The sequence below is a fragment of the Porites lutea genome, chromosome 9 (assembly GCF_958299795.1).
Source record: "Porites lutea chromosome 9, jaPorLute2.1, whole genome shotgun sequence".
Classification (NCBI taxonomy): Eukaryota; Metazoa; Cnidaria; class Anthozoa; order Scleractinia; family Poritidae; genus Porites; species Porites lutea.
In genome coordinates this window covers 25,763,592-25,785,881 of record NC_133209.1, presented here as the reverse complement: position 1 = coordinate 25,785,881, position 22,290 = coordinate 25,763,592, and the positions used below count along the sequence as shown (strand labels likewise).

At 38.9% G+C, this 22,290-nt stretch overlaps 1 protein-coding gene across 1 annotated transcript; it reads right to left on the bottom strand.

The window, feature by feature from the left end:
- Window positions 1–1,122: 1,122 nt before the first annotated feature.
- LOC140948515 (gelsolin, cytoplasmic-like) lies at window positions 1,123–20,803 on the bottom strand. The gene is made up of 27 exons (XM_073397760.1): window positions 20,584–20,803; window positions 17,399–17,473; window positions 17,133–17,198; window positions 16,899–16,976; window positions 16,326–16,378; window positions 16,000–16,105; window positions 15,250–15,360; window positions 14,856–14,922; window positions 14,312–14,447; window positions 13,179–13,257; window positions 11,878–11,976; window positions 11,289–11,442; window positions 10,906–11,009; window positions 10,326–10,463; window positions 9,748–9,834; window positions 9,250–9,321; window positions 8,645–8,758; window positions 6,590–6,673; window positions 6,420–6,481; window positions 5,625–5,718; window positions 4,978–5,070; window positions 4,814–4,858; window positions 4,586–4,651; window positions 4,161–4,286; window positions 2,871–2,954; window positions 2,540–2,662; window positions 1,123–2,313 (listed from the first exon to the last, which is right to left on the bottom strand). Exons 1-27 carry the CDS (start codon window positions 20,647–20,649, stop codon window positions 2,200–2,202), a joined length of 2,496 nt encoding a protein of 831 aa, XP_073253861.1. The 5' UTR covers window positions 20,650–20,803; the 3' UTR covers window positions 1,123–2,199.
- Between the last annotated feature and the right edge of the window lie 1,487 nt (window positions 20,804–22,290).

Below are 22,290 nucleotides of genomic sequence, written 5' to 3'. Positions count from 1 at the left end.
AGCCCACCACCGACCTCAACTAACCAAAAATGGTCAGAATGGTTTCCGCTAACACAATAACAATTTGCATAGTTACTGTTCATCTAAAACAAAGGGTGTTATGAGTCACGTTCAATGTTTTGTTTTTATGAATTTTAAAAACAAACTCGGAAAAAAGCATAAAGCACACTATGAATCAATTTTGGTTTGGCGACAACGACCAAAAAGTCAGTTTGCGTTGTTAGCTCGTTGTTGAATTCCGTCGTTTACACGTCGTCATTCTCTTCTCTAGCTTAAAATCAGTGGTTAAATGAAACAGTCTTCGTGTACACCAAAAGAAAAAAAAAACAACATCAATATCTTTACAGTTTTGGTCTTTCTGTGAAAGCGCTAACGGTGCAGTAAACTATAAATGACCGCCGGTCCGCTAAGGGGACAGTCGTTGATTTTTCCCTCTTGTATTATGATTTGATGTTCACAGTTTCACGGTTATATCCGATTAGTTCTTTATAATTAACGCAGTTTACTAGCCTCGCCAAAACAACGAAGAATTCGATGCAATATAAGCGTCGCTGTTAAATGAATCTAGGAATGTCTGCATCGATAATCAGAATGCCGTTTCTTTCAACGTACTTTAAGTTCTTGAAAAAAGTTTAAATTAAACGAGAAGGCCAGCAAAAGTTTAATTCGAAGGTACTTTCCTTCGCCATTCCAAATCACAACAACGAACAAACCAATTACAGATCAAGAATCAGTATTGTCCAATCAGCTTTATCAGTTATAGTGACGTCAGTATTTTCTGATTGGCTGACATTTCCTCTATTGTTCTGTTCCCTATATATTTGCGATACCACCCGGATGGTTTGGGCGGATCAGTAAACCAGCGCACAAAATACTTCTCTTGCCAACACCTCAGTATAGCAAAATACGATCTCACGCTCAATCTCAATCTCAACCACCTCCCGACATAATTATGCATATTCAATGAGGTGCTTTTAACTCATTTTACATCTTTGTGCACATCCGCTGCAAGGTTTGCATCTGATTAACTCAGGTCGCAGTGGGGTCTCAGTCAAGGCAGTTGAATAGGTATATGAATGTAAAGCACCGTCTCCATTGTTTCAACAGAATATTATATCTTCAATAAATGGAGGCCGAGCAGGTCATTGAAGTGGAACAGGAAGGAGCAACAGAAAAGAAACACTTTGATCACGAGACTGGTGGCCTATAATTCATACAATTGAAGACAAGAACGAAGAATGAAAAGATTAGCCGATTTCTACTCATGACATACTCTGAAAAAGTTTATTATAGAGAATCAATCCTCTGATATTCTCCAGGGTCTTTATTAGCTTTAAGCTCCAATTATACTCAGTCAAAATAAAAGTAACTTAAATCCCATAAAACTTAGAAAATGTTAAACATCTGGAACATCAAAATGAGTTTGTAGCTTTCAAATGATTCGATCAGTGATCTAATATCATAAATAACAACCTCGGTAGAGACTGTCTACGGTTGTATATGATTTCTTACATTAAGCCTAGTAATTTCTAGTTTATCTTAAACTTCATCACATAAGCAAACAACTTTAAGGAGGTTTTAAAACTCGGTCACTTAATTAAACTCTAAAAGTTTCAATGATGGTTCGTTCAGTGATCTTTAGAAAGCTAAGTATATAGGCTATCTACAGTTGTCATTTTTACATAAGCCTAGCAAACCACTTTATCTTAAACTTCAAACTTCAAACTTCATGTCATAAGTTAGCCATCGATGTTAAATAACAACTTTATCAAAATCAAGCTTCACTTGCACTGCGTCATTTTAAAATCATGGAACTACAAAACCCGCAAAAATTTTCCTCTAGTTGTACTGTTTTGTTTCTCTCAGTCCTGTGAAATTCTTTTGTAAACAGGAACTCCGCCACTCGATAAGAGCGAGCGCTACCACATATAAAGGACTGAAAAAGAGTAGGGACGTTCACCCGCCTGAATTGGGCAATTATATCCCATGTGCCTTAATCATATGATTTAACCCTATGTTCGGACTCAGTTTGCAAATGATCGAGGCCGGCTCAAGCAGGAAAGTCACTTTAGACAAAATGGTGACATGCAGTTCTTGCAGAGGGACGAGAATAGTAATAAAGCCAACAAGAGGCTAACCCCTACGCGTAGAGAAAGCATCTGGAGAAGTTAGTGTTTCTTAATAAAGCTAGCAAAAGAACTAAAACAGTCCTTTCTCCTTTTTGAGCTGGACTTGCTTCCATCTTGGCAAGGACTCGAACTCAGTCCTCTCCATATCGAATACCAAGAAAAACTCCTCGTTTGATAGGTAGCGCTGTAAAACGCAAACAAAACAAAACAATAACTATTAATGCCATATTTAGACGAATTTTTCTTTTTGCCGATGATGCTAAACAACACTTCTCTGAGGCTTCTGAAGGATCTTAAGGTATACAATATATAACAGTATTCATTACCCTATCGGCTATTTGTAAAAAATTAAAAACTGCGCTTCATCTAGTTGTTGTGCAAAGTTCACATTCAGTACATGTTGACCTTACCTCTCTCTTGGTTTTATCGATGCTGTCTGGAAGAAGATGGTGTGGTTGAGCCAGGACGTCATATGGATGGCACACACCATCAGTAAAATCAGCGTTGTTATTGTGGTTCATTGTCTTTACAGTCTAAACATGGTGTAAACAAAAAACACACGAGCTCTAAAACTGGGGGAGTGATCAGTTACCCAGTAATCCCAGTAACGATTGGAATCTAGAATCCAAGTTCCACTGACAAAGTCCATGGGGGGAGACATACTAAGCTTCAAATGTTCCATTTAAGGATAACTTCCTGCATCAAGTATGAATGTGATTAATCGCCTTGTCAAAAACTCACCTTCGGTGTTATTCGTATCTCTGAAAACTTTTTTATTGTGTCTTCTCCCATTTCATTTTTCATCTCTTCGTAAGTCCTTCCTTCCTAAAGAGAAACAATCGATCGTGGAGAAAAAAGCAATAGGATATAACTATCTAAAACGATTTGAATTTTTTAAAAGTATTTAATAAAATCAAATTCAAACGGCATTCTTTGCAAGTAGAAATGATTCTCCTGAAAATGTACTTTTCAAATGTGTCTCATGTATTTGAATTAACCCTTAATCGAAGCGTACAAGAATACTCTGTACCTAGATTATTGTGTATTGCAAGGTAAGGAACTACAAAAGCTCTTGCTGCAGGGGAACACTTTATAATTGAATGCCAAGTAACTCCTTCCCTCCAAGAAGCCGCCATGCCTCCAGTGACTCACGATCAATTAAGATAGATAATAGCAAGAGAGAATAATCTCTTAATAATAGATAATTAAGGTACGCGGCACGAGGAAAAAAAATGAAAAGGGCAGAAAAGCAAAGCGACTTTGTCCTTTCTATATTTCCCCATCCACTGTTAGTCCGCGCTCTGCGCGACTGTTCCCAGGTCACACATATTGCGCATCTCCCCACTGGCAGATCATTACGATAGGGGATAGTAGCAAATATTCTAATCACAGAAAAGACGAAAAATCGAATTGAGAGTGAAAAATAGAAATATCAATTTAAAATTTGGGGCGAGGAGGCGGATGGCGCCCTCGGGCTTTCAGTTGATTCCTTTTCTGAATGGCTCTCCGGGATTTCCTTTAACCTCTTCAAAGAGGATAAGTCATATCACAGGCCAGACGAAAACCTCGTCAGAGACATGTGGAGCCAAGAGAGGATAAAGCGCAATTGCTGACTCACCAGCGACTGGTGAAGGCGAATTTTCATTAGGAAGAGCAGTATTGTCTTTAGATGTTTCAATTTATAAATATAACACAAGCTAATTTTAATTCACTTGACAACAAGGTCATCAAGTCTCAATCCCTCTCCTCTTTTAAGAAAAAAACTGAAGATTAAATTATTGAGTAAGTATGAAAACAGTTCATAAATCTTTCCATCTTCGACTTTTCGCCTTCTTTTCTTCAATTGATGTGAAACAGCTCTAGCTAATAGTTCGAGGAGGCCTAACCTCTCATAAGCTCCTATAGTTTCTGTTAGGTCTCCTCGCCACTTCTTTTTTTTTTTTCTTCTTCTTTTCCTATATTTTTTGTAATTATTGTGTGGCAAATAAAATAAAATAAATAAATAAATAATTAGTTGGATGTTACACTTACGCTCCATTTATCTCTATCCCAGGCCTGAAAATGTCCAGTAAAATTCAGTGGTTCGTAGCCTTGTTTTACTTGGATTATCACTGTATCTTCCAAGGTCCTTCCAGATGGATCAGAGCTCACGTAATCCTGGAAACGGAGATAAAATTAGGCGTGTCAATAAATAACGCGTGTTTGTCTTTAAGTCACAGACTGCATGAAAATGAAAACCTCAAGCCCTCGGCTGATAGCCCCAATCTTGCGTCACCCTAAGCAAAAGACCGCCAGAGTGACCGCTCAGGCAGTTGCCAATGAAATAGCATGGTAGCATGGTCAACTTCCTCTGTATTCTTCTTCCCCCTTACTTTCCAATTTATAAGACGGACAACTCGGAGGACAGGGGCAGGCCTTAGATACTGCAGTTGACTGGGTAACTTTTTGAGCCTTACCATTGCTACTGTGACTCCCTCAGATTTCTCTACTTCGTTCGCTCCATCACCAAGCCAGACAAACACCTGACGATAGAAACACTATTCAATAAATACAAGATGAAATGATCGGCAGCAAAGAACTTAAACAGCTGTTCACTCGACTAAACTGTATCAAAATCACTACATCTGGATCAGATCAATCTGTCGTGTTCTCCAGAAAACCTGAAATTTGCATGGTCATTATACCTCGTCATAAGTGTCAAGAAACATAACATCATCCTCGATAAGATCCTAAAGGAAGAAAAAAGAAAGAGCTTTCTTTAGGAATGTATCATTAAAAGGAACTGTGCGCAGCAAATGGCTTATGCGTCTTTTAATAGTTAAGCGGTTCTTCTAAAAGGGTATGTTACCTCTTGAGAAAATTCAAATATTTCTTCTACTTTAAACGCCCCTGAGGCATTGGAGCACTGAAACAAACGCGGCGGATAGCTGGGCCTTTCTTCCTAAAAATTAGATTAAAAAATCGACGAATTACTCCTTGAGTATTGTCATTCTGATTATTATTATTATAGTGTATTATAGTGAATAAGTTAATTTTCCGGCTTTTATATATGTTTTATAGTAGTTAAACTTTATTGGTTTTAAATGTGTCCCCAATTAGTGCCGAGAGGCGCTAGAATCTTAGAAGGCGTAGACACTTAAATAAAGGCTATGTATGTATACAAGTGTGTATGTTATAAATTCTTAGTGGTGTTACATTGCATACAATCTTTAAAATTACACATAGAGAAGTTAGAATCACGTTTGTGGTAAAGGGGAAACGATAATTTGTAAGTCAATTTATTCTCGTTAATCGATCGCTCGTGTATCTACTAGGTAGACTTTGCAACTAAAAGACATTGCGATGACAGTGACGGAAGCGCGCGCTTAAAACTGATTTCACCGATGGAAGTAGGGCTCTTCAGGAAGTCGGGTTCGGTCCTTTCCACGCGCTTTCGGGTTAGCGAGTACGTTTTCTTTGCTAATTCTGCCTACTGCCATTTAAATTGCACGTCACCTCCATTCTTTTTCCTGTGGCGTATTCTTCATATCCACCAATGGCGTCCCAGAATTGTCTCGGCTCCTTCCCTTCACGAATTGGCTCCACCTCCCTACAGCAAGCAGACGGAAGTAAATAACTGCATAATTACACTCTAATGTACTGGATAATTAAAGGTGTACCATCAAACAATGCACGCATGATGTGGCCGGCTTCCTATAAACCTGAATAAGAAACATTTTAGTAGTGTGCACTGAATATATTTTGAAATACATAAACAACAAAGTACACAGTGTAACCTTCCATGATATACAACTGTACCTGATTTGAGGGGGGTAAAGGGGTTATTGCGTGATACGTGATTTAGTGTTTTCAATTGTCGTGACCGGTGAAAACGCGAAATTAAAACCCGTGAACTGTGAATGTTTTACCTGTCGTGATACGTGACCTTAAAAATCATGCGTGGGACCCCCCCTTTAGCCCCCTCTGATTTGTAGCTTGACTTAACGTTTCGAAAGACACATTCTATGGGATTTTACGGGTTTCCTGCCGGGGTAAGGAATTTTAAATCGTTGTTTGTTTTGAGGAGGTTTGAAGTTTTCCGCAGATTTAGAAATTTAGGGAAACTATTGTATGTCGACCGATGCGTTTGTTCTTGTTTCTTTTATTGTTTTACGTGTGGGTATGAATCACAGCGAAGTATACTCATACTTGAACCTTCCAGTCGTTCCAGCCTCCCTAGCCCCCCGAGAAAAGTAAAAAATTTGTCAAAAGTACCTCCTTTAACGCTTGTGCACAAACATTTACACCAACCTGCCAACCATAAGGTAGTCAATAAGCTGTCTGGCATTTCTCCTTTCGGCGGCGCATGCTCCCTGTAGTTAAACACAACACCCATACATTACCTACATGTAATTGTATTGCGGTAACAGTATTGTAATAATATTGCGGTGACAGTATTGTAATGGTATTGCGGTAATCACCTTTCCCCTCCATAAATAAGCAAGATTAGGAGTCTCCAGTACAAACATGTCCCCTGAATTCAACGAGGCCGCTCTTCGGGGCACCTGGAAAAAGATAAAGGAACCGAGCGAACACTCAACTTAACTTCCTATTTACAACAGTTCATGGTTCATGATAAAACGCGCTCTCAGATTAGTATCAGCACATTTCGAGTTTAGATAGCAGTTATCTTTGAAGTGCTTTACTTAGAAAATTTTCTATTAAGCCGTTACTTTCAGTGTATCAGTAGGAAGCTTAAGCAACGACGACGGCCACCGCTACGAAAACGTCACTTAAAAAGTGAATTTGCGCTGCCTCAAAGTTTATCGCGTTTATTCCATCTCGTTTAATTCGTCAAACGTTGGCAAATTTCCTTGGAGTTGAATTCTAAAGGATTGTATCAAAGTTCAGAAAAACAAAAAGAAAATTGTCGTTTTGTGTTTCCGTCCTCGACAAAACGTGAAATTAGGCATTTTCACGTTGTAGTCGTGCAACGACGGCTAAAAAATGTACAAAAAAGCGTGCAAAGTTGTTATTTTGCCAATCTAAACCTATTGGTTTTCTTGCCGTTTTCGTTGCCGTCGCCGTCGTCGTTGCTTAAGCTCCCTAATAGAGTGGTTTTCGTTTGAGTGTCGTAAAACCAAAACCAAAGTAATTACTCTGGCCAATCACATAGGACACAGACAATACATTCAACCAATCAAAACTCGAAGTAATTACATGTGGCTGACGCAAAGCGCGGGAAAATCGTGCGAGCGCGTCACAATTGGCTTTGGTTTTACTTCTGATTGGATGAAAAGGTGGCGCGAATCTTTTAAGCCAATCGCATCGTGTAGAAAGTGCAAAACCAATTACTTTTCGACACTCAAATGAAAACCGCTCTATTTTGACTGTGTACTTAAACTGAAGCTAGGTGGTGAAACTGTCGGCGCCCCAGTTGTCCCTGTCGTGAACGGTCGCTGCCAGTTTTAAGACACTTTAAAAATTTTTGACCTGTTATTGAGAGTATTTCTTTTAACAAAACAGAAAATCGCAACCCGAGGTCAAACCCAGACCTCGCCACCCGGACCTTTCGTATCCCAATCTCTCTCCTTTACCACTACACTACTACACCGACCCGCCGAGTAGACCTTGTCACGGTTTTCGACGCCATCTTGACGAGTAGGCAAACGCGTGAGAAATTACAGTGTTTGTTTGAGAATCTAATATCGAATAATTGCCGTAAAACGGCTGTTATGAAAAAAATATGATTTGTAAACGAAAGCTTCACTTCTAAGGATTCTACTGAAAAAAAAACTGAGGCCGTTCCATGCGCTAGAAGACCTAAAACCACGTTTTTAACTTTCTATGCATTTGTCTGTAGGAAAGTCCCAGAAAAAATTACAGACAAATATATGAAAAATCTAAAGCAAGCGTCTGAACAAACTTAAGCACAGGTATGCCCCCAAAATTTTTTAGTACAATCCTTTGCTTTGTAGCTTTAGTTTACAATTTATATATTTTTTTAAGAAAAGCCGTTTTACAGAAATTATTCGATATTGGATTCTCATACAAACACTGTAATTTCTCACACGTTTCCCTACTCGTCAAGATGACGTCGAAAACCGTGACAAGGTCTATTTCAGGAACATTTTAGTACATACACTACCAAACTAGTGTCTTTTTCAACTGTTACATCAATAACTGGTGACACTAGCCTTTTCCGTAACTTTTAACGAAAATTCAACTTGGACTTCAATGTCGTTCTTTCTAACTATTCGAAAACCAGGGAATATATTACATGCCTGACATAAAGGCTTGATTAACAATGGTGGCATCGAGCGTTAAAATGCCTCGGATGTTTGACCACATTGCATGGATACACATTATACGGTATGGCTGGTTGCTTGTGCATACGCACAGCTGTGACCAATTGTGTAACTAAACAATCTCGTCCCGAGGGCCTTCGTTATCCTTGTCCAGCGGAACGAGCAACAGACGATCCTTGGTGTTGACCAAAAGGATCGCAGCCTGTGGAATAGAGAATGGTGACTGACCTGTATTGCCTTAGCATTCATGTCTGACGTGCCGCGTACGTGAAACATTCGTTTGCCTTCCTTGTCATATGTATCATCCTCGGAACCGGCTCGAAATCCAGCTCCTTTACCACCCTGTGAACAACACAAAAGTCAAGTACTAGTCTTTGTAAGCTGAATGAAATATTTTAATACATTTCCTTTGTTGCTCTTTGCTTTTTATATTCAAGGTTATTGCTAAACACATGAGAGAAAATGGTCTCTGAATGGAAGAAAAGGCCCACCCTCGTGCCTGCGCTTAGGGTGATTCCCACCGCCGCGTTATTTTTACGTGCGTATGCGCGTAGTTTACGTGCGTAAGTAAAATAGGGGAAATGTACAGGTTGCTCGTGAACGTAAAGTTGAACTCGCTCAACTTTTAACGCGCGACCTCTTATGCATTCTTCTGTTTTATTTACGCACGTAAATTTTACGCGCATAAGCACGTAAAAATAACGCGACAGTGGAAATCCACCTTTAGACTGCGTGGCAGGCGTTAAAAGGGGAATGAGAAATTCGGGCGCGCGAGAAGTGGGACAAAAGAACTTGTCAGGAAATGGGTGGTGGTTATGGTCGTAGAATCTTACCTCCAGGATAATAAAGCGCCCTCGAAACATTCTTAAGAAGTGCTCGGGTTCTTTGTTTTGGACGACTCGTACCTGAAACGCATGAAGATCGATCAAACCTACGATAGCTTTCAGTATATTCCAGTAGCAAATAAGTAGATAGAAGAGTGGCATCTCGAAAATTAAAGATAAGCGCGACGATTCAACGCTCCCCCCCCTCTATATTTCCCTGAACAGAAGACTCAAATATTATTTCCAAATCTCTAACGCCGAATTTAGTTTTTCTTTAATTACCTAGTTACTTTAAAAAGCGGTTCCAAAAGTAAGTTTTTTGGCAGTGATCGATGAACACTAGATGGCAAAAGTTTTCGTCTCCACCGCAATATTAACTCTCTCTCTCTATTAATATGATATATTGAGATAAACAGCTCATCATATTTCAGGAACAATATCCAGGTTTGTTAGAATATTGGACCGACACTGTTGCTCTTTAGTGGCCTGATTAACTCAGCCACAAACCTGTGTTGCTATTCCTCCCAATTTTTTGTCCATTTGATCAGCTAGCATGGCTGCCGCCGCTCTTTCATCAATGCTGCTTTTTGCTCCCTTATAAAAAAATAACAATAAAACGATAAACTCCTTTATAAATGATTCTGGATAATTATAAGGAGAATTCCTTTTTTCGTTAACTGTGTAAATTGATGACAACCGAGTTTTTTTTACCAGTAAACGAGTTGACAGTGAAAAGCCAAAGTTATGAAAAGAATCCAATTCACTGGACGTTTCAAAAACAGCACCCGTTTTTGAAAAGGTTTATTAGAAAGAATTGAATTTCATAAAATCTTTTTTTACCAGACAGGATTAATCGTGCAAATATGATCAGGCTTTTCTTTCTCGAATCATATGAAATTGTAAGCCACGATTGGTTTAGGACTTTAACGCTCTTGCAATCCGCATATAATGCCATAATTTTATTATCATCTATTATTTACTAACTATCAAAACGCGTGGTTGTTCTAAAATTAAGTGTTCTTTTGCCGTGCTTGGTTGGATGTTTCAGTATTGTGCATTTGAGTGCATCCAGAACCTAACTTCACCTGCCAAAAGTAGATGATAATCCGTCGTTTCCAGTTGGCCGTGTAGTTATACTTGATGACGTAAGAATCGCCACTAAAAAACATTCCGTGCAAATTCTGTTCCCACGGAATCAAGTCACGCTCTTCGACCCGCCAGATCTGGAAACAAAAAAGACTTAATCAATAACAAATGAACAGCCTCGGGCCGGACGAGGAAAGAGAACTGCTGAACAGTTGAACTGAAAAACGCACTGCGTAACTCAGCTTATTAAATTGATCGCCTATCATAAACCACAAACATTTACCGACCAATAAACTCTCTAATAAAAAAAAGGTAAAAATGTTTCTCCGTTCAAACTCTGGAAACAATGCAGGGTAAATCGGCGGTTTCAAAGCCGGCAAGCAGGGCCCATGGAGAAGTTGATGACTACAAAGCGTACAAATGTGAAATACCGAGTGACAAAAAGGGTAGCAACCTTTAACTAGTTTAGCATTCAATCACTCAGCCTTCCCTTTTTGGTTCCATTTTTTGCTCAGATGTGGTGTTGCTTAAATTTGTTGTTTTTAAACTAAAGTGTGTAAATAAAGGAATCGTGTTTACCTCTACATCTCCTGTTCCATCGTCCGGGAGGATTTCCGTTTTGTGTTTTGGTTTTTCGCGGTCGTGAAGTTGACTAGCATCAAACTTTTCGTTGCTTTGTTTAGCTGATTGACAAATCATATAATGTCGTCTGAGATAAGACCAACCTCGTCTAAAGACTCTTTGTGGAATTGGTGTGGTCCCAGATTATACCCACAGCGCAAATTAGCCCGCTCCAAGGAGAATTTTAAGAGATAAGCCTACACTAAAGTTATACCAACACAATCGCCTTAGTTTTTGTTTTTGCTTTTTTCGTGTGTTTACTTTCGTTCTTTGTTCTGATAAGATAAATACGGTATCGGCAGTGAAGATAAAGAACATATATGGGAGTGGTATAGACTCACCTAAGTGGCCCTGCCTGAACACCTTTCCCAGTCCAACCTGTTCACCTTCGTCTCTCCACCCTGAGAAAAACTGTTTGAAGATCGGTGTCTCACCACCCTCCACCACACGGGTGACTTGTGTCCACTGAGGATATCCCTTCTTGCTTATAAATTCCTTCAATTGACAAAAGGGAGAAATAAGCCTACTTCAGAAATACCATCACTAGGATTTATGAGGCCTTTTCAGAATTCCTCAAAGCTGCATGGGAAACACTTACAGGAGAAATAGGGGAAAGGGAAAGAGGTGAGAAGACTTGTAAACAAACATTTAAAATTCTTCATTGACCAAGCACAAGAGAATGGGAACGGGAACGGGAACACGCGGGAGATCCCCAGAGGACAAGACGAGCCAATCTTGCCCGCTCGGGTATCCAATCAGAATGCAGGATTCACTTCATCTTTCCCGCTCGCGGATTCAGCCATATAATGAAATACAATACGACAGACTTAATCTTAAGAGGGCAGTACCTCTTGCAGCGATAATGATCATGGCTCCTGTAGCGGCCCTCTATCCGTGTCACATTATGTTTATCAATTTAGTAAAGCTTACCAATCCATTTTTCATTCCTGCTTTCTTTTCTGCGTCAGTGCACTTCTTACCGATCCAAACAAATATACCAGTACTTCCACAGTCCAGAATAAAACAGTCCTACAACGACATAAACCGCCTCATTAACGAATGCGGACACTTTTAAAACCGCATACTTTTTTATAGGAATCGGCCTTGTGTCCACACGAAACCAGTCAATCAGCACATCGAAACAGCATACTTTTGAAACCACTTTTTAAAGTCAACTACGTCAAAAACTCGGGTCCAGTCTTAAGTGAAAACTCAAACTGGCGGACAACAACGCTCTGTTGTTCTGACAAGTTGAGAAATATTGGCTAAAAGCGCTGTAACTAGGAAAGATAAGGCCAGTTTACTCGATATAGCTACAACAACATTCAAAAATGCCAACATTCACATCGCAGGCTTGTTTTGAGCGCTCCTACTAGCTAGTAACGCTTAACGTATTCCTGTGGACGGGTGAATCCAACCGGACACACCACACCGAATTGTTGTTCCTTATTTTGTTAATTACATTACATTGACTGTGTACGTTTACAGTCATTTTCCCTGACACAACATTTTGAACGAGATTTGTTCCTGAGTTCCTGAGGGATGGATGGCAGTAGATAAACAGAATCAATGAAACATTAGCGGATTTAGGGGTGGGCCGAAGGGACCGCGGTCAGCCCTTTTCCTTTGAATTAGTTTTATAGAATTCAGTCTCAAAAAACAAAAAGGATTTAGAATAGAGCTGTTAAGTGTTCCGGCCACCCCTTTCTGAATTTTCTGGATCCGCCCCTGATAAAGGTGTAAAGAGCAAATCTTACATCTACAAAGAGGTAGTAATAGACTTTGCTTCTTCACCTGAGCTCCGCTGTCAAATAGTTTCTTTTAAGTTGTCAAGGAAACGCCATTTTAAACTTGTCGTGCGGTCTAGCAAGCTTGGTTGAAAAGTTATAGCATATTTACGTACAACATTTACCTGTTCTACATAAGCTCAGAATAAAAAATCGCAAACGTGGGCTATACAGTAGGCTTGCGCTGAAGTTGAGCCTCATGAGTTGTCTTGATAAGGTTTCTTAGTTACGGTTACTCACAGTATTGTAGTATTTTAGACTTAACAGTTTTAACAGAGTTTAAGTGCATTATGTAAATGGTTGGCTTTTTTAGTAACATTATGTAAATACTTAGTTTTTAGTTAGTAAGAGAGATGTAAAACTACTGTCAATAAATCATTATTATTATTATTATTATTGTTATTATTATCGTTATACAATTTTCAAAGGTGTAATGTTACTCACATACGGATCCAAATGCTCTTTTTTTAAAGGCATTTCATTGATAGGCGTCATCTCTAGACTTCCACTTTCATCAGAAACCCTGCAAAGAGAATATTGCGCTAGCTATGCAATCTATAATCTTGCCTTCCAGGTTGTAGGCTATTATTCACTTAATCACTTCCACTATATTATATGGTGCGCAACATACAACAGAGTAGCTCGAGAGCATCCGGGCTTTTTGGCTTTAGTTTCACCCGCCGAGAAAAACTATTTTTCGGAGGGAGAGAAGCAACGACCGGAAATACGTCTGTCGTTCGCAGGCTAACAACAGAACGGGGCTCTAATTTTAAGTGTGTTCTTACAGATAAACCACCCAGCAGAGAAGAGGTTGGCCAAACAAGCGGGTCTACGTCCCCTGCTCTTTCCGAACAGTGGTATGGGTTCTTTCACCTTCAACAAGAACCTGATAAGTGAAGTGCTGTGAGACCAGACCTACGTTTTCCGCCCTTATCTGAGAAGTCTAGGAAGTCTAACCGTTGTTGTTTGTAATTGATATATGAAGTTCTACTGTTTCTTACATATCTTTTAAGCTCTGGGACCACTGTAATTGGGTCACCGCTGTTGTGGCACCCCTGCCTATTAAGCATTTATTATTCATTGTTCAGTAATAGGCGAAGCTAAGAAAATAAAATAAATAAATAAAATAGATGTCATTGCAAAAGCAGCACTTTGGCTCCTCATTTCTTTAAAGACTCTGAGTGTTGGTCCGGCCTGGGTTTGAACCAGTGCGACCTCCCACTCAGCAGACCGGCGTTCTCTTGACTGAGCTTATTAGGAGGCGGTTTTTAATCGTTTAGCAATGATTAGAAAATCTTTATTTATTACACTCTGTCCTTATTATTCGGACACTCGAGTTAAAAATAAATTAATTAAAATTGACAGGCAAGTTTCAGTTAAGAAATTGAAAAAGCTTGAATTTGTGAGACCCTCCCGAATGTATCCGCAAACGTTAGCTTAAAGCGCTAATAAGTCATGCAGTGAATCTGAGTGTAAGTATCGTATCTTTAAGTTTCTTGTTAGGCAAAGGAAACGATTCTAAATTATCTCTTTACTTACTTTAGAATAGCAGTGTTATAAATGCTGGTATCTAATACCTGTAGAGAGTAACAATTTGTTGACTGGTTTTTTCAAACGCTACGTCATCGCCTCCTTCAGACGCATCCTTGACGTCACCTCGTGAGCCGAGGGCTTCGAAAAAACTGTTTTCGTCTCGGTGGTCTTTACCCTCGTCTGAAAATAATAACCTGATTATTAAAGGTCAAGAAGACCAAAATTGATGCAAAAGCTCAAAATGTTTTAACAGAGTGAACTCTTATGATGTAAAAGTGGCCTGCAAGCAAGCTCTCCAGTTCATGTCCCCCGCTAGTGAGTAGTGAGCAAGTGGCGGGGAATCTCTCCTCCGCAAAGAAAGGGCGAGCCTCTCTCCTCCACAGATGTCCCCTTACGTCGTAGCTCGTAAAAAGTAAAAAAAAAAAAGACAACGCACAGGGCTGAATCGCAGCGAAGGCATCTCTGGAGGAGAGAAGGCATTCTTCACCCATCGTCCTCACGGTGCGTGCCGCTTTAATGTGACTTCTATTCCCGAAATGGAGAGCTTACTCGCAGGCTGACTGAAGTGTATGCAGTGAGATATAGTACCTATAATGACAAGCTTTGCTTTTCCTCCTCTTTCTTCATCTCTTATACGTCTGGCTACTTCAATTCCCTGGAAAACAAGAACTTCCCATCACAATGCTTCTTGAACTTTGTAACCTTGTTGATGCTATAAATTTTGGCAACAGCATAAAGGGGGGCAACCAAACGAAAATAATGTGAGAGAATACCAGGTTATCCACGAATGGTGATGATTAGATAGCGGCTGTGCCGGAAGAATATGAAAATTAGTCATTTTATTCCGTCCTCAAACATACGTTTATAATGTGACCCCAAACCCTTGTACAAACCTTAAGTATCATAGAAAAAGGGTTGGTGGAGATAAGGGACTTTGATTTTCCTCGATCAGATGTTAAGGGAATGATTAGCTTAGGCATACCTTCATTCTCTCAGTTCTGCTACACTGTGAACCGTTCCAGCAGTGAATAGTCATCCCTTCATCCAGGATAAACACATCTCCTTTATTTAGAGAAGTGTAGTGAAGTTCTACCTGCAAACAACATGTACAAACGTACCATTAATTGTCGCGAAACACTTTAGGAAAGACTAATAATGTCTAACGTGAGCGCGCGCGATGCTCCCTTTTCTCCTTCCTCGCGCGCCATACAATTGCCTTATATTGTCAATAATGAATCACTAACCTGCGTGGCAGGCTTTTGAAGAAGAAGAGAACGGGGGAATTAAGGTGCGCCACCCAAGAGCCACGATGGCTCTTGGGTGTTTTGGGTGCCCAAAATCGCTATAGGCGCGCAGGGAAGGAAGGAACTCTTCACTCTGTCCTCGCTCGCTCACCCCGTGTGCGCGCGCCTAGTTTCCCTCTTTCCCTTCGCCTTCGATCGCCCACCGTACAGGCTACACATTGACGTTAAACTCAAACATTTCTAGTAGAATTGTTGAAAAAATAAAATAATAATAATAATAATGATAAACTGCGAACCTGTACTCTGTAATCTGCCAAAAAAGGAACAGTGATAACGATGTTGCCAAGTATCATATAATTAGACTCGATCTCTTTTTAATCACAACTAGTTTTTGTTCATTTTTAACACATTGTCAAGAAGGATTACAATGTGGTTTTTGAATGAATTGAAAAAACAAAGGGGTATAATTAAATAACCGTAAAACCAACCTGTGATACTCGCACATTTCTTTTGCCCTTGACATGAAAGAGCCTTTTCTCATAAACACCTCTTTGTACTTTCCTGAAGCCTGACTCGACCCCGCCTTCAAGGTATCTACCAGAAAGAAAGATAAGCAAGGCGCAACTAATTTTGTACTCCAATTTGTTCTCCAACTGACTCAATCACTTTAAATTTCTTTAAAAGGCATGCATCATGTAACGTTTGTAAACTTGTCTTGCATCCGGGTGACTTAACTAAAATTCTGTTATTACGTCTCATTTGGCCAAGGGTACCTCTCTAATAAAACAATACAATAGATAAAAATACCACTCGCCTTATTCCTTTAGGAAAATAAGACAGAAATTTTCTTGATTCATGGTCTTGAACCTAATACAGACAAAGATACAGAAATTAAGAACGAATTGGTCCTTGTTATCACATGTTATTTGTGCCGACTGATCAGAGCATTATTCATAATTGTAGTTTTATTCACTATTGAATTCAGTTATAGTTCGTCCTTGGCACTACCTTTCCTTTCCTTAATTCATTCTTAGTCTGAAATTAATAAATTACCATAATTTACTCTGGAGGGTGAGTAGATATTCACTGAATCATGTTGAATATCATAAGCGCATGACGTGTAGGCCGCTAGCTTGAAACGTTCGTTGGAATACAACTTCACATAGTAAAACCCACATAGACTTTCGGCGACAGAATGAAATGTTTCTTGGGCAGAACAGAAAGTTGGTCTTATATAAATAAAAGATTACTACTGTACAGCTATATTCAATTTGTGGTTATCTTGTTGCCAACCTACCCCCTGTACTACACAGGACCCCACGTAAATGATAAGAGATAACTACTGTACAACTATATTCAGTTGGTGGCTATTTTGTTGCCGACCTACCTCCCTGTACTGCACAGGACCCCCACCTAAATGATCATCCAACTCCACTGTCTTGTAAGCTGCCACGCCCTGCTCGTCCTATAACGAAATGGTTTATTTGTGGTTTAATTAATATGATACGATTATAATAACACATCACACATGCTGGTCGGTATAAAAAAAAGGCAATATCGTACACTTCTTAGAAGAATTGCTTTCAACTCTGCATTGAAAACCGCATAATAATGCATTTACCTGTGAGGTTGTACTACCAAGCCAAAAATGGATATCCCATTCTAAATGAGACTCAACTTTCCTTGTCTGGTAAATTTAAAGATGAAGAAAAAACGAAATCAAAGTAAACAGAGAAACAAGTACTGAATGAATATATAAAATCAAAACTTCAATAAATAAACTAAACAAAGGAAAAGAAAATAGAAAGCAACAAATGTGGAAAATTCAGTAAAAAAACTGTAGTGATCACCAGTGTGTACCGATCCGTTCGATGTATGCAAACTTACCGATAAACAAATGTACGAATCTCCTGAATAGAATGTGCCGTAGGTACTCACATCTTGAGCAACAACTTTTAGTTTCTACAACAGAAAGAAAATTCACATTACCTTAACAAGAAGCATGTAATCCTTCCTAGAGCTACAACTTGCAGTTTCAAACGCAGACAAAAAGATACCGCGAGGATAAAATTAAACGCTGTAAATTAAAAAGAGCTAAAAAGATCTTAAAAAGATCTGTTAAGCTCTATCTAACCCTGTGAAGGCAAAGTCTGATTTATCCTATCGTGGATCCATTTAAGCACACTTAAACCAAAACAAACCTTTCTATATGAAATAGCTATATGATCCAGTCCACTATGGTATTAATTTAAACATTATTCATTCATTCATCCATCCATTCGTTTATTAATTCATTCATTCATCCGAATTTATTAGAAAGCATGCACCCTTCCTATGTCGGTAACGGTGACAGAATACAGTGACTGTCCGTAGAGGACAATAGGGACCTTACAATCCGACAACGGCAACATCCATGAAAACTTCAATGAAAAATAGACTTTTTTCACTTTTTTTCGCGATTATTCCAAGGGGCGTAGTTATACTTAAAAGAAAGGAATTTGGGTTAGAGCTGAAGAGAAGGGACCGCGCCCAAGTTCTAACAGAGATTGTACAATTTACCGCTTTGCCGTTCCCGTTTCCAAGTAAACTTAAAATTTGGTCCCTTCACGTCTTAGTTATACAGGGACGGCAAAGAAATGTACAAAAAAGCGTGATGCACGTGCAGAGTTGTTGTTTTGCTCATAAAACTTATTGCTTTTTTGACGTTCCCGTTGCCGTCGCCGTCGTCGTTTTGTAAGGTCCCTAATATATATCACAATAAGGCGAGGCTCCTGTCGTAGTTCAGTCATTTTCTTAGACTATCCTTTTAGGGCACACACCGGTCCAAGACGGAGGCACTGATGTCTGTCTTGGAGGGAGTTGCGTTAAGGTTAATGAGAGAGAATTACCTAGCAGGTCGAATCACTTCGGGTTCACATCGTTATGTGAGTGGCTATAGGGACCTCAGTGCGAAACTACCACGGCGACGGCAACGGCAACGTCAAAAGAGCAATAGGTTTAACGAGCAATTTTTCTGCTGTCCCTGCACAACTACGACGTAAAATCGCCAAATTTTTAAAGTTTACTTAAGAAAGGGAACGGCAAGGTGAATAAATTCTACCATCTCTGCCTGAACCTGTCTCAGCCCCAACCTAAATTCCCTTCTTTTAAGTCGACTGGGAGACTTGAGATAATTGCCGAAAGTTTCATGAACGTCGCCGTTGTCGGATCGTAGCTCACAAAGTCTTGAAAAGGTAAAGTTGAGACACATTGTTTCTTAACGATAAACCCATTAAACAAGCTAAGAAGGCTTTGTGAATAATGTTCCTGCAGTGCCTAGACATCCGCTCAAAATCTTAAACTCCAAAGATCAAATGAAAGGATAAAATTATTTGACAAACATTTTGAAATTGAGACTGACCGTTCGCAACCTATCTTTGTCAGTTACCTCCTAAAAAACATTGATTCTATAATATATTAACGCTCGCCAAATGAACAACTCGAAGAAAATAATTTGGTTACTGTACATATTATTTGAAACTTTGCGCGCTGTCTTTTTCTTGGTTTGTGGTTGCTGGGCAATAGAACTGCATGCTATATATTTACAGAGATTAAAAAACATTTACTTCCATCAAGATGTGCTATGAATAGTCATAGACTGTAGGAATAGAGTGGAACGACCAGTACTAATCTGTTATATATCAGGTACTAGAGAGTAGAATAGGGGATTTCAAGGTCACTACTTAATGGAAAAGAATGTATTTTAAGTATTAGTAAGTATCATTGGATTGTTCCAGTTCAAAAATGCCTCAAAGCAAGATATTTTAAGGATATTTTCCTCTTTTTGTTCAGTTCGCGATCGAAATTTTCTAATCGCTGGTACATACGAAGGCGGTACGAAGTCAGTACATTTGAAAGTTCTCCTTTTCCTTAGTGCAATTGAAAGTTAACTTAGCTTGCTTAAGTGCAGCATGCATTTTGGCGTTTGTCAAAGAACTGATTACTTTTACTTTCAGAAAATTTTCACAGAGTGGAATTAATATTTAGAAAATAATTTCCTCCTTTGGCCCTCTTGCAGAGAAAAGATTTGACACCCAGCGTTGGACGTTGGTTCTCACGTGTTTTTTTTCCCCGTTCTCTAAATGCAAAAATAACCTAAAAATCCTGAAAAAGAATGTAAGTTCTAGATGTGTGTGTAAAATTTGAATTTGATCAATATTTAATTTCTTTAGCAACGAAAAAAGCTAACCGATGTTTATGTAAAGGCGAACGTTAACTGCATTTTGGTGGTAAGCCAAGATCTTCAGTGTTCTAGCTGGACAAAAAAAATTAGAATGCCATTGGCTAAGCTTGACTTAACAGAGAGTTGTTCAGCCCTGATGGCTAAAGTTTATACTTAACCCAGTGGTACGATTTCGCTTTGTAAAATGTATAGGAAACCTGCAGAGTCTAGAATGCTCATTTCGTGCGTTTTGAGTAAATCCGGCCGCACCCCGCATTCAAATTTTAAAGTTAAAAAATTAGCAGCTACCCAGGAACACGATTATGACATGTATTCCTCTGCGAGAATTCTTTGCTGGGTATGTAAGACCTAAAATGAAAATTTACGTTGAAATGCGAAATTTTTACTCGCTGAGGCAATATTTCCACCTTAGCTGAGTTACGTGTTGCAGTTAATTTGTCTTTAATACGTTGGTGGTGAATTTTATAGGCCACTCTATAAAATAAAAAACATTGAATCATAAGTACCAGCGTATAACTTTATTTCTGACGTGCAATTAGCAAAGATAGTGAATATAGCTACACTTTTATCGATACTACATTAAACAAAGATAAGCATTAAGATAATTTTTTTGACGGTTTTGAAATAAATGTCACAAACAGAGCTTTACTCTTTCAGATTATCTTTGGATGAAACCAGTCCCCGAATTTGCCTCCTGTTGGCGTACGCCTTACTATTCGCTATTCGATTTCCGGTTCCCGTATATATTTGTAATGTTGTACTGAAGAGTTAACGATCTTAGACGCTTTACACCGAATATGAAATTTGTAATATTTACTAAACATTAGTAAAACGAATAACCACCAGTTACCTCAATCCTCCAGATCTCTAGCCCAGGTTTCTTTCCGGCTTCGAGGAAAGCGTCATCGACTCCCATGAGGAAGAAAACAATAAATAATATAAAAATAACGGAAGGGAAAAATATAGTGGAGGAATCGGTTGGCCGAATTTGACCGTTAGCTCGGTTTCGTGCTGCGGTGAAATGCCCAAGTCAAATTTCAGCTTGCACGAATTTTACGTGTTCCTGTTTTGAATTAAATTTTCTGTGTCGTCCAAGCGACAAATTCAAAATACAACTCATTCAGACATAAATTTAAATAACTTTGTTTCTGAAGATGCGGCAAATGTAATCAAGGCAGGCAAGGGGAGATTCCTATTGGAGGCACAAGCCGACACGTGTCGTAGAACTTGGCAAAGTTTAATCTCTTGTTCTGGTGTAAACGATTGCCTGATGTTTATTTCTATGCACATATATTATTCCTGTCGTTAAAAGCACATATAAGCTTTTAATTTTAAGCGGAAATTCACCTTTTAATTCAAAAGTCCTTAAATTGGATGTTAATGTGTCTGTGTCAGAGTTTTCAGTAAAGACTGACGAAAATTACACTGGGTATCCTTTACTACAATATAATACTCATATATTCACTAAATTTCAAATTAACAGCAAGCACCTTAGGAAAGCATCAATGTGCAAATAGTGTCTGTTGGTAATAAATTAAGAACCTCATTTTTCTTAGTATTGGCCCCGAATTTCCTACAAGGGGAAGTTTTCAGATTTTTTTGACGGCCCTTAAAGCGCATTATATATTGTATTTCATCTTAGTTTCTCAGTCTTGTTGCTTTTTTTCAGAACACATCACTAAGCTAAGATGCTGTTTGAATTATCATTTGAGTTAAAACAAGTCGTTTTCCTATGAATCATTCATAAATTGAATCTCTCTCGGTTTTTGTTTTCATAACCTGTTGACTGCGGTTTGTAGCTTGCGCTGGGGCGCTTGAGAGGTCGTGGGCACTGGAATTAGATTCTACGCAGGTGATAAAAAAAACTGACATGTGTGCGTTAAACAAATATCATTCTCCGCAAAACGCTGTGATGAGCAGTCACTTGTCAACAGGTTGAATATGAAAATTAATTTCAAACTGATTCAAAACTGAATATACTAGGCAGCATCCAGAGAGCTCTAGAGCTTGCATAGAGAAAAACAGAATCAAATTGGGATAAACTTTCAAGCGAAATTGATAGCGACTCAGTTCCAGAGCACACTTTTACTTATAAAAAGGAAACCTAACAAAATTGAAAATTACACAATTTTGAATTCTCTTTTATTATTTCAACTTGGTTTTTGTTTTTTTGTGTTCTTTAAAGTAACTGAAATCAATGCTGCGCATCCCACCAAATAAGTGAAAATACACAGACAAAACAAAATGTTAGTCCCTAAATTATATTTTAAAAACCGATTAGGCTAGCCGATGCTAAAACTATGTTACCAACTCATTTTCATTTTGACCAATTCTAATATCTTAAACATTAAATTGACTATTGTGAGTAATGTCATGTGGGTGCATTGAGATGCAAAAAAAGCAACCCGCTTATGAAAAGATATGGAGGTCCTAGTCCCTTTTTAAACATTGTGCCTCGATAATAAAGCCATGATAATGCCCGGCATTCCTGCCAGGCCGCTTTGCAATTAGCCATCAGTTTAACCGGCTAGAAAGTCTTCTGCCAGAAGTCTCTAAC

Excerpts from the sequence above, each read along its gene's own strand:
- LOC140948515 (XM_073397760.1), bottom strand. The coding sequence starts at position 20,649 with ATGGGAGTCGATGACGCTTTCCTCGAAGCCGGAAAGAAACCTGGGCTA. Across the intron at positions 4,859-4,977 it reads TATTTGAATTTTCTCAAGAG|GATCTTATCGAGGATGATGT; the intron begins GTAACATACCCT and ends TTCTTCCTTTAG. Across the intron at positions 2,663-2,870 it reads AGATACGAATAACACCGAAG|ACTGTAAAGACAATGAACCA; the intron begins GTGAGTTTTTGA and ends CACCATGTTTAG.